Raw genomic sequence first — 13,213 nt, 5'->3', positions numbered from 1 at the left:
GAGTACAATTCTTCAGGCCACCACTGCTCACTGTCATCTAAAATCTTATTGCTAGGACATGGTAAGCATAGAAAAGCTAAGGACACTTTACAAGCTGGGGACATTTTTGGTAGAATGATGTTCTGATATTCATGGATCTAAATTCAGTTCTGAATAGGAGAAATAGAAATTAACAGAGAAAGAAGCATATCTGTAAAGTTGGCTTTTGAAATTATTTAGAGCTTTATAATCTAATGCCTATAAAGAGGAGATATACAAATTATTACATTGAAAAATGTTGATATTTTATTGGTATTTAGGAATCTATTGTTATTTTATTCTAAGTGGTTATCAATACTTTTTGTTAAACTATAATCTAATTTGCATCTTAAATTTCTCAAAAACCAGGTGGCCAGTCTTTAGCCTCCAAAATAAGACTTTTGTTTTGATACCATGGTTTCATTTTTGCAGGGTAGTGTACTCAGTGTTATTACATTTTTATCCTTTAACGCTTCTCTAAATAGAAATGGGGTCCCTTCATTTGATTTGGGAAATTGAATGCCAGTTGGGGAATTCAAAACCATGTTGGTTTCAAGCTTGAGTTCCTCTGCACAGTACCAAGTTCTTTTCCTTGGCCCCAAGGCATGTGTCTCAATGAGAAAATGTGGGGAAATGATGAATTGAGGATACCCTGAGACCATCTTGCCTATATACTTAACATTGTCCTGAAATTCTGTCTAGATGTGGCCCATGATTAATAGGGCCACACTTGGATGTAATCACATTTGGACACATCCATCCAAATTACATGTTCAATGCAATTTGCACATCAGTGTTCAAATGTGATTTTTATAGCTATAGGCAAAAGTAAACCATTGTACGTAAGAAATAGGAGTAGATACATACCATGGTGCTGCTCATTTATTTTTATATGAGATATATACCCTTCTGAATAAAAATTAACTTTTTCTCCTATATTAAGCAAGATACAAAGTTGGAACTCTGTTCATCACCATAAACTGATGAGAACTACAATAGTGTGTGTGACACAATGTACCTAAATCATTCTCACATCACTGAGTCACAAATGGGACAGACAGCTGAAGACATTGTTAGATTTGATAGCAGACTGTAATAAGGAAGCTTTGAATTATTGAATACTGATAACATTTCTTAAAGAACAGAGTAAATGAACATTTTATAATATACAATCACAGGACTAGCCTGTCTGTACCCTGGTCTTAGTAGCCAAACACATCTTGCCTTGTAATTCTCTTAATTCAACACTTTCATCTGGTTTTCAAAATATAATTTTTAAAACGTATGCAGAGGGGAGACCTTCAAGATGGCAGAGGAGTAAGATGTTCAGATCACCTTCCTCCCCACAGATACATCAGAAATACATCTACATATGGAACACCTCCTACAGAACACCTACTGAACGCTGGCAGAAGACCTCAGACTTCCCAAAAGGCAAGAAACTCCCCATGTACCTGGGTAGGGCAAAAGAAAAAATAGAGACAAAAGAATAGGGACGGGACCTGCACCAGTGGGAGGGAGCTGTGAAGGAGGAAAGGTTTCCACACACTAGGAAGCCCCTTCACTTGTGGCGATGAAGGAGTGACGGGGAGAAGCTTCAGAGCCACGGAGGAGAGCGCAGCAACAGGGGTGCAGAGGGCAAAGCGGAGAGATTCCTGCACAGAGGATCGGTGCCGACCAACACTCACCAGCCCGAGAGGCTTGTCTGCTCACCCGCCGGGGCAGGCGGGGGCTGGGAGCTGAGGCTATGGCTTCGGAGGTCAGATCCCAGGGAGAGGACTGGGGTTCGCTGCTTGAACACAGCCTGAAGGGGGCTAGTGCACCACAGCTAACCAGGAGGGAGTCCAGGAAAAAGTCTGGACCTGCCGAAGAGGCTGGACCTGCCTAAGAGGCAAGAGAACACTGCTTTGGGGTGCGCGAGGAGAGGGGATTCAGAGAACCGCTTAAACGAGGTCCAGAGATGGGCACGAGCCACGGGTATCAGCGCGGACACCAGAGACGGGCATGAGATGCTAGGGCTGCTGCTGCAGCCAACAAGAAGCCTGTGTGCGAGCACAGGTCACTATCCACTCCTCCCCTCCCGGGAGCCTGTGCAGCCCGCCACTGCCAGGGTCCCGTGATCCAGGGACAACTTCCCTGGGAGAACACACGGCACGCCTCAGGCTGTTGCAACGTCATGCCAGCCTCTGCTGCTGCAGGCTCGCCCCGCATTCCGTACCCCTCCCTCCCCCCGGCCTGAGTGAGCCAGAGCCCCCGAATCAGCTGCTCCTTCAACCCTGTCCTGTCTGAGGGAAGAACAGATCCCTCTGGCGACCTACATGCAGAGGCGGGGCCAAATCCAAAGCTGAACCCCGGGAGCTGTGTGAACAAAGAAGACAAAGGGAAATCTCTCCCAGCAGCCTCAGGAGCAGCGGATTAAATCTCCACAATCAACTTGATGTACCATGCATCTCTGGAATACCTGAATAGACAATGAACCATCCCAAAACTGATACCGTGGACTTTGGAAGCAACTGTAGACTTGGGGTTTGCTTTCTGCATCTAATTTTTTCTGGTTTTATGTTTATCTTAGTTTAGTATTTAGAGTTTATCATCATTGGTATATTTGTTTATTAATTTGGTTGCTCTCTTCCTTTTATATATATATAGATATAGATATACCTATTTTTTTTCTTTTTCTCTTTTTGTGAGTGTGTATATGTATGCTTCTTTGTATGACTTTGTCTTTATAGCATTGCTTTTACCATTTGTCCTAGGGTTCTGTCTGTCCATTTTTTTCTTTTTTTTAATATAGCTTTTAGCACTTGTTATCACTGGTGGATTTGTTTTTTGGATTGATTGCTCTATTCTATCTGTCTTTCTTTCTTTTTATTATTTTTAATTTTTTTATTTTCAATAACTTTTTATTCTAATAACTATTTTATTTTATTTTTTTTCTTTCTTTCCTTCTCTCTTTTCCTCTGAACCATGGGTCTTGGTGCTCCGGCCAGGTGTCAGGCCTGTGCCTCTGAGGTGGGAGAGTCAAGTTCAGGACATTGGTCCACCAGAGACCTCCTGGCTCCATGTAATATCAAATGGTGCAAGCTCTCCCAGAAATCTCCATCTCAAAGCTAAGACCCAGCTCCACTCAACAACCAACAAGCTACAATGCTGCACACCCTATGCCAAACAACTAACAAGAGAGGAACACAGCTCCACCCATTAGCAGAGAGGCTACCTAAAATCATAAGATCACAGACACCCTTAAAACACACCACTAAATGTGGTCCTGCCCACCAGAAAGACAAGATCCAGCCTCATCCACCAGAACACAGGCACCAGTCCCCTCCACCAAGAAGCCTACACAACCCACTGAACCAAACTTACCCACTGGGGGCAGACACCGAAAACAACAGGAACTATGAACATGCAGCCTGTGAAAAGGAGACCCCAAACACAGTAAGTGAAGCAAAATGAGAAGACATAGAAACACACAGCAGATGAAGGAGCAAAGTAAAAACCCACCAGACCAAACAAATGAAGAGGAAATAGGCATTCTACCTGAAAAAGAATTCACAGTAATGATAGTAAAGATGATCCATAATCTTAGAAATAGAATGGAGAAAATAAAAGAAATGATTAACAAGGACCAGAAGAACTAAAGTGCAAACAAACAATGATGACCAACACAATAAATGAAACTAAAAATTCTTTAGAAGGGATCAATAGCAGAACTGAAGCACAAAAACAGATAAGTGACCTAGAATGTAAAGTAGTGGAAATAACTACCACAGAGCAGAATAAAGAAAAAAGAATTAAAAGAACTGAGGACAGTCTTAGAGACCTCTAGGACAACATTAAAATCACCAACATTCGAATTATAAGGGTCCAGAAGAAGAAGACAAAAAGAAAGGGATGGAGAAAATATTTGAAGACATTATAGTTGAAAACTGCCCTAATATGGGAAAGGAAATAGTCAAGTCCAGGAAGCGTAGAGAGTCCCATGCAGGATAAATCCAAGGAGAAACATGACAAGACTCATATTAATCAAACTATCAAAAACTAAATACAAGGAAAAAATATTAAAAGCAGCAAGGGAAAAACAACAAATAATATACAAGGGAATTCCCATAAGGTTAACAGCTGATCTTTCAGCAGAAACTCTGCAAGCCAGAAGGGAGTGGCAGGATATATTTAAAGTGATGAAAGGGAAAAACCTACAACCAAAATTACTCTACCCATCAAGGATCTCATTCAGATTTGATGGAGAAATTAAAACCTTTACAGACAAGCAAAAGCTAAGAGAATTAAACACCACCAAACCAGCTTTACAACAAATGTAAAGGAACTTCTCTAGGCAGAAAACACAAGAGAAGGAAAAGACCTACAATAACAAACCCAACACAATTAAGAAAATGGTAATAGGAACATACATATCAATAACTACCTTAAATGTAAATGGATTCAATGCTCCAACCAAAAGACATAGACTGGCTGAATGGATACAAAAACAAGACCGGTATATATGCTGTCTACAAGAGACCTACTTCAGACCTAGGGACACATACAGACTGAAAGTGAGGGAAAGGAAAAAGATAATCCATGCAAATGGAAACCAAAAGAAAGCTGCAGTAGCTATTCTCATATCAGATCAAATAGACTTTAAAATAAAGACTATTACAAGAGACAGAGAAGGACACTACATAATGATCAAGGGATCAATCCAAGAGGAAGATATAACACTTGTAAATATTTATGCACCCAACATAAGAGTACCACAATACATAAGGAAAATGCTAACAGCCATAAAAGGGGAAATCAACAGCAACATTATGATAGTAGAGGACTTTAACACCCCACTTTGACCAATGGACAGATCATCCACAACGAAAATAAATATGGAAACACAAGCTTTAAATGATACATTAAACAAGATGGACTTAATTGATATTTATAGGACATCCCACCCAAAAACAACAGAATACACTTTCTTCTCAAGTGCTCATGGAACAGTCTCCAGGATAGATCATATCTTGGGTCACAAATCAAGCCTTGGTAAATTTAAGAAAATTGAAATCATACCAAGTATCTATTCTGACCACAATGCTATAGGACTAGATATCAATTACAGGAAAAAATCTGTAAAAAATACAAACACATGGAGGCTAAACAATACACTACTAAATAACCAAGAGATCACTGAAGAAATCAAAGAGGAAATCAAAAAATACCTAGAAACAAATGACAATGAAAACACGATGACCCAAAACCTATGGGATGCAACAAAAGCAGTTCTAAGGGGGAAGCTTATAGCAATACAATCCTGCCTCAAGAAACAAGAAACATCTCAAATAAACAACCTAACCTTACACCTAAAGCAATTAGAGAAAGAAGAAAAAAAAAAAACCCAAAGTTAGCAGAAGGAAAGAAATAATAAAGATCAGATTAGAAATACATGAAAAAGCAATGAAGGAAATGATAGCAAAGATCAATAAATTAAAAGCTTGTTCTTTCAGAAGATAAACAAAATTGATAAACCATTAGCCAGACTCATCAAGAAAAAAAGGGAGAAAACTCAAATCAATAGAATTAGAAATGAAAAAGGAAAAGTAACAACTGACACTGCAGAAATACAAAAGATCATGAGAGATTACTACAAACAACTACATGCCAATAAAATGGACAACCTGGAAGAAATGGAGAAATTCTTAGAAAATCACAACCTACTGAGACTGAGCCAGGAAGACATAGAAAATACAAACAGACCAATCACAAGCACTGAAATTGAGATGGTGATTAAAAATCTTCCAACAAACAAAAGCCCAGGACAGATGTCGTCACAGGTTAATTCTATCAAACATTTAGAGAAGAGTTAACACCTATCCTTCTCAAACTCTTCCAAAATATAGCAGAGAGAGGAACACCCCCAAACTCATTCTATGAGGTCATTATCACCCTGATACCAAAACCAGACAAGGATGTCCCAAAGAAAGAAAACTACAGGCCAATATCACTGATGAACATACATGCAATAATCCTCAACAAAATACTAACAGACTCCAACCGCACATTAAATGGATGATACACCATGATCAAATATGGTTTATCCCAGGTATACAAGGGTTCTTCAATATACGCAAATCAATCAATGTGATACACCATATTAACAAACTGAAGGAAAAAAGCCATATGATCATCTTAATAGATGTAAAAAAATCTTTTGGCAAAGTTCAACACCCATTTATGATAAAAACCCTCCAGAAAGTAGGCATACAGGGAACTTACCTCAACATAATAAAGGCCATATATGCCAAACCTACAGCCAACATTGTTCTCAATGGTGAAAAACTGAAACCATTTCTTCTAAGATCAGGAGCAAGACAAGGTTCTCCATTCTCACCACTATTATTCAACATAGATTTGGAAGTTTTTGCCACGACAATCAGAGAAGAGAAAGAAATAAAAGGAATCCAAATCGGAAAAGAAGAAGTAAAGCTGTCACCGTTTGCTGATGACATGATACTCTACATAGAGAATCCTAAAGATGCTACCAGAAAACTACTAGAGCTAATCAATGAATTTGGTAAAGTAGCAGGATACAAAATTAGTGCACAGAAATCTCTTGCATTCCTATGCACTAATGATGAAAAATCTGAAAGAGAAATTAAGGAAACACTCCCATTTACCATTGCAACAAAAAGAATCAAATACCTAGGAATAAACCTACCTAAGGAGACAAAAGACCTGCATGCAGAAAACTATAATACATTAATGAAAGAAATTAAAGATAATACAAACAGATGGAGAGATATACCATGTTCTTGGATTGGAAGAATCAACACTGTGAAAATGACTATACTATCCAAAGCAGTCTGCAGATTCAATGCAATCCCTATCAAACTACCACTGGCATTTTTCACAGAACTGGAACAAAAAATTTCACAATTTCTATGGAAACACAAGAGACCCTGAATAGCCAAAGCAATCTTGAGAAAGAAAAATGGAGCTGGAGGAATCAGGCTCCCAGACTTCAGACTACAGTACAAATGCTAAAGTAACCAAGACAGTATGGTACTGGCACAAAAACAGAAATATAGATCAATGGAACAGGATAGAAAGCCCAGAGATAATCCCATGCACATACTGTCACCTTATTTTTGATAAAGGAGACAAGAATATACGATGGGGAAAAGACAGCCTCTTCAATAACCGGTGCTGGGAAAACTGGACAGCTACATTTAAAAGAATGACAATAGAACACTGCCTAACACCATACACAAGAGTAAATTCAAAACGGATTAAAGACCTAAATATAAGACCAGACACTCTAAAACTCTTAAAGGAAAACATAGGCAGAACACTCTATGACATAAATCACAGCAAGATCCTTTTTGACCCACCTCCTAGAGAAATGGAAATAAAAACAAAAATAAACAAATGGGACCTAATGAAACTTAAAAGCTTTTGCATAGCAAAGGAAACCATAAACAAGATGAAAAGACAACCCTCAGAATAGGAGAAAGTATTTGCAAATGAAGCAACTGACAAAGGATTAATCTCCAAAATATACAAGCAGCATCTGCTGCTCAATATCACAAAAACAAACAACCCAATCCAAAAATGGGCAGAAGACCTAAACAGACTTTTCTCCAAAGAGGATATACAGATTGCCAACAAACACATGAAAGAATGCTCAACATCACTAATTATTCGAGAAATGCAAATCAAAACTTCAATGAGGTGTCACCTCACACCAGTCAGAATGGCCATAATCAAAAAATCTAGAAACAATAAATGCTGGAGAGGGTGTGGAGAAAAGGGAACCCTCTTGCACTCCTGGTGGGAATGTAAATTGATACAGCCACTATGGAGAACAGTATGGAGGTTCCTTAAAAAATTAAAAATAGAATTACCATATGACCCATCAATCCTGCTACTGGGCAGATACCCTGAGAAAACCATAATTCAAAAAGAGTCATGTACCACCATTTTTTTTGCAGGTCTATTTACAATAGTCAAGACATGGAAGCCACCTAAGTGTCCATCAACAACTGAATGGGTAAAGAAGATGTGGCACATATATACAATGGAATATTATTCAGCCATAAAAAGAAACAAAATTGATTTATTTGTAGTGAGGTGGATAGACCTAGAGTCTGTCATGCTGAGTGAAATAAGTCAGAAAGAGAAAAACAAATACTGTATACTAACACATATATATGGAATCTAAAAAAAAATTTTTAATGGTTTTGAAGGACCTAGGGGCAGGACAGGAATAAAGACGCAGACGTAGAGAATGGACTTGAGGACACGGAGCGGGGGAAGTGTAAGCTGGGACCAAATCAGAGTGGCATGGACATATATACACTACCAAATGTAAAATAGATAGCTAGTGGGAAGCAGCCACATAGCACAGGGAGATCAGCTCGGTGCTTTGTGACCACCTAGAGGGGTGGGATAGGGAGGGTGGGAGGGAGACGCAAGAGGGAGGAAATATGGGGATATATGTATACGTATAGCTGATTCACTTTGTTATAAAGCAGAAACTAACACACTGTTATAAAGCAATTATACTCCAGTAAAAATGTTAAAAAAAAAAAAACGTATGCAGAAGGAAAGGAAGCCATGGCTGTCATAACATGCACGTACAATCTGTGCATGAAACTACTATACATACATAGATTTCATGCCAAGAGAATCTCAGTAGTTACTAGTAATCTCCCGTTTGTCAAATCTCCCTACTCAACAGTCTGATTGGAACCCAAGTATCCCGAGACAGTTGCTTAGTGGAGAAAAATTTATAGTTGGTCTTCTTGTTCAAATTAGGGTCAGATAAAATATGAGAACCTTCTGTGGTGGCAGGGAGGGATAGTTTAAAGCCCCTCATGGACCTGACTTTGTGTGAGACATGAGCAGGTGATGAGTGTCATCAGTGATTCTCTATTAGAACAGGTACAGCAGGTACAAATAACTCCAGTACTGAGTCAAAAACAAAAAGGGTTGTCACTTCATGGTTAGAGGCTGCGTGACCCAGCAGAAAGTATGTATTCTTTGGCCCGGGCTCTGCCACATGACAGCTACATCGTTTTGTGACAATTCAACCTTTGTGAGGCAAATTCTTCTCATCCGTAAAATGGGTTAATAATAACAACATTTGGGGATGATTTTGTATGTAATGTAACTCTGTAGCTTAGGATGATGCTAGAACACTGCCAGTGCTCGATACTTTATACCGCAAGCATCTGCAGGTTTCCTTTAGCCTCTCATGTTGCTGGCTTACCAGCTCCTGCCTACACAGTAGCAGTGCCAGCCCCACCACACTGCAAGTCCCCCACTGTTATTTGTGTGTCACCACAGTGTGACCCACAATTTGCTCCTATTCTTCTATCCTTCTTTGAAGCCACCTCATACATCTCTTTGAGAGAGGTGCCCTTCTCTATGGTCCCACTCCTGGTGCCCTCTGGGAGGACTCGGTTCTGACCCAAGTCCCATCAGAAACCTCAGGAGGCCAGTGCTGTGCCATGGATGAGGGCAGAAGGGAGAAGATGGCTGTTTTCCTTTTTCATCTGGACCTTGAGGCAGCCCTGGATGCAATCCTCCTGAAAACAGACCTATCTGCTTCCTCTGCTTCACTCTCAGGATAACCCTGACCTTGGAATCATGCTCGGAAATCAACCTTGCTTGCTGGCCTGTCTCTGTCTCTTCCATCTGTCTCCAGCAGTGTGCCAATTGCTGTCCAGGCATTGTCTCATCCTTGCAAGAAGCCTGTAAGATTGACAGATGAAGATGGGGATTCAGAATATCATCCTCTCTCCTCTTCTATCTCCTATAAATAAATACTTGGGGTATCACCACCCTCAGATGCCCCCATTAAGATGAGTCTAAAACATATTGCAAGTGGTAGCAATGGTTATTATTTTTTAAAGACTTTTTTGATGTGAACCATTTTTAAAGTCTTTATTGAATTTGTTACAATATTGCTTCTGTTTTATGTGTTGGTTTTTTGGCGGCGAGGCATGTGGGACCTTAGCTCCCTGACCAGGGATTGAACTCACATCCCCTGCACTGGAAGGTGAAGTTTTAACCACTGGCCCGCCAGGGAAGTCACAGCAATAATTATTATTATCATTCCATTCTAAGTCAAGGTCAAAGTTTATGCTGATTCAACAGTCTGCAGAAATATGCAGAGTAGGAACTGAACTACAGAAATCAGAGTACCAGGGAGAGAATGGGGGTAGGGAGTTAGAAGACTAAGGAAGACAGTTTTGAAAACCGAAATCTGGTCATTATAAAAAATAATGTATAAGGGGGGAATCTAAGAGAATTTACGTATCATCTCTTTTATTAGTTCTCTTTGTTTTTAATTTATTAGATGGCATAAGATACTTCTCTCACACTTTCCCCCAAAATCCCTGTCTTGATCCCTTCTTTAAAAAATAAAAGGACAAGTAATGCCATCTTCTAGATGAAGAGCAAGACTTTCTCTTCTCTTTCCCCTACATTCCATTTCCTTAATTCATCTTTCTATCTCCAAGTACAGGTGGGAAATAATTGAGGAACAATTTTGGGGGGAATGAAATTTTGATCCCTGTCTACAAGAAATCTCTAGAGATTACTTTCAAACTAAAATCGATTTCATGCCCAGTAGAAAGCTTTCATTTCATGAAATGAAAAGCTAAATGATAACAGTCTAAGAACATCTTTCCAAAAGAAGGCACCCTAAGTACACTTGCCCAATTACTACCAAGAAATATTCTCTTCTTTTTTTTTAACTTTTTAAAAAAAAATTGAAGTGTAGTTGATTTACAATGTTGTGTCAGTTTCAGGTGTACAGAAAAGTGATTCAGATGTATATATATAGAGAGATACAGATATAGGTGTTCTTTTTCAGGTTCTTTTCCATCATAGGTTATTACAAGGTAATGAATATAGTTCCCTGTGCTATACAGTAGGTCATTATTGTGTATCTATTTTATATAGATAATAGTATCTGTTAATCCTAAACTCCTCCTTAAACCAAGAAATAAGAGAGAGAATTTCTCTATTGATCATGCTCTGTGTTTTTTATCCAGGGCTAGTGAAAGATTCTCTGGTTACCATTGCCAAGCATAATTTTTTTGTGGCAGATGTCAGTTATATTTTAGTAAAAGACTAAATTCATTTACAATTCTCTTGCAAGAGTCTTTCAAGTAACATAGAAAGAACAAGATATTATCAGTGGGGGGAAAAAACAAAAACAAATGCACTTTAATAAAATGCAATCGTTCACAAGTATTAATACCGATCCATTTCCTACTAATATTTTAGATCAAAATGTTCCAAATTCATTCGGCTCCAATGCTTTGGGTTTTCTGAATTTCCAAAATTACATGTCTATTTGCTGCTGAAATCTGAAAAACCAGGAGAGGCGAGACCAACAAGAACTTTGCATACACACCAATAGAAATGGATGATATTGCATCATTTTCTTCTTATATATTTATTTCTTATTAGTGGTTTAAAGTGATCCATAGATCAAGAAATTGATAGACATTGAAAACTTTCCTGGTTACCACCACTCACATACTCGCCTTTCCTTTAAGGTCCATTCTGCCTTAATCAGAATTTTTAGCAAAGAGGGGAGTGAAATGGACATGGAAACTCCTAAAGAGTTCATGCACACTATTATCAGCACACCTCTATTAGCTGCCTATATGGAAATCTTGGAAAAAATTAAGTTTTTTATATTGAGATAGCAGATTGAAATCTTAAATTAATATTTTGTTTATTATTTTTTCATATCCAAGTTTTAAAAAAATATTCTTTAAGTATAGGACTGTTAATTAGTGATCATTTCATTACTAGAAATAAAAATATGGATTCAGCTTAAAGGCTTCTTCATTATTTAGTGTATTTCTTCTTCACGTGCTACTTATGAACTTTAATTTGGTACCTCTATCCAAAAGCCAAGAGCAGATGAGACACCTAAAAATATCTTCATTTGCATCTGTTTTCCTTCTTTATGAGAAGGAGTCATCCCACCTGATTTTGCCTTGACAACAAGGAAATAACTAATGACAATTTGGGAATTAATTCACGGTTCATCTCACAAGCTAGTATGTCAGGCCCTCCATCGTTTGGTTCAAATTGATGTTAAATTGCAAGAGGGCAGGACAGGAGTCTTTGGCATTTTTCCATTCCATATAGTTGCTAGCAGAGATGATTAATAAAGCTCCCTTGATGTGAATTAAGGAACTCGGTTAAGTGAATTAGATCCTATTTACTTTGTCTTCTTACACAAATATGCTGTTATAAGGTTCTTATTTTTTTTAAAGTAGTGGAACAAAATATAACTAAATTATCCCATATTTATAAAATATGGATCACTTCCTTCCTCTAAAAATTTAAGACCAGGTCTCCAGAAAGAAAGACAGAAACATGTATTGATGCACATCAAATCTACATTGGTTTCTTATTATCACATTAAAGGGACAATCTAAGGATATAAGTTATGACAATTTTGATTTTGTTTGCATACCACTACCTAATGTACATAAAACAACCATCACAGAACAAAACGGATACACCCAACAGCTGGCTGCATTTAAATGATTTTAAAATAAGTGCTTATGAAAAGTCAATTTTTGGTGTTTAGCTGCTTAGGAATGAAACAAATCACAGATATGTTTTCATGTTGATTTTCTCTGGCAGGACTGGGAATTCCCACATTTCATGGGAGACGTCGATGTAAATCTTCCCGGTTTGCACACACCTCACATGCAGTTCAAGATTCCTTTCTTCCAGAAGATCTTCAAGGAGGAATATCGTATTCACATAACAGGTATAATTTTGAACACAATTTGCTTGTCTCCTAGTTAGAGTCATGCTAGCTGCTATAAAAGGCAAAGCAAATGGTAACATTTTAGAGGCATACAGGAATATGGTTTTATTTTACTCACGTAACAGTGCAAGGCAGTTTCAGATCAGCAGGGGGCTGTGGACCATCATTCTGGGACTTAGATTCCTGGTGACTTTAACAATTTTAACTTCAACATCCAGTGGGCAAATGGGAATAATGAGAATGGGGAAAATGACTAAGAGGGTTTGCCTGTTTCTTAACCTCCTGGCCTGGAAATAAAACATGTCACCTCCACGCACATTCCATGGGGAATAACTAGTGAGATAGCCCCATGCAGAGTTGAGGAGAGCAGAGAGATATGGTCCCCCATTGGGCAGC

General features: G+C 38.5%; 1 protein-coding gene across 1 annotated transcript in view; it reads left to right on the top strand.

Moving 5' to 3' along the window:
* TMEM117 (transmembrane protein 117) overlaps positions 1 to 13,213 on the top strand; it is a gene marked incomplete at its 5' end in the record, with an annotated part of 516,641 nt that overhangs the window by 490,297 nt on the left and 13,131 nt on the right. Inside the window, one exon of the mRNA XM_081247914.1 lies at positions 12,688 to 12,817. Within this exon, the coding sequence (XP_081104040.1) occupies positions 12,688 to 12,817 (130 nt within the window). The remainder of the gene's footprint in view (positions 1 to 12,687; positions 12,818 to 13,213) is intronic.

This window comes from Mesoplodon bidens (genome assembly GCF_964165515.1).
Source record: "Mesoplodon bidens genome assembly, chromosome: 11".
Taxonomy (NCBI): domain Eukaryota; kingdom Metazoa; phylum Chordata; class Mammalia; order Artiodactyla; family Ziphiidae; genus Mesoplodon; species Mesoplodon bidens.
Note: the sequence above shows the minus strand (reverse complement) of the source record. Positions and strands in the feature narration are given on the sequence as shown.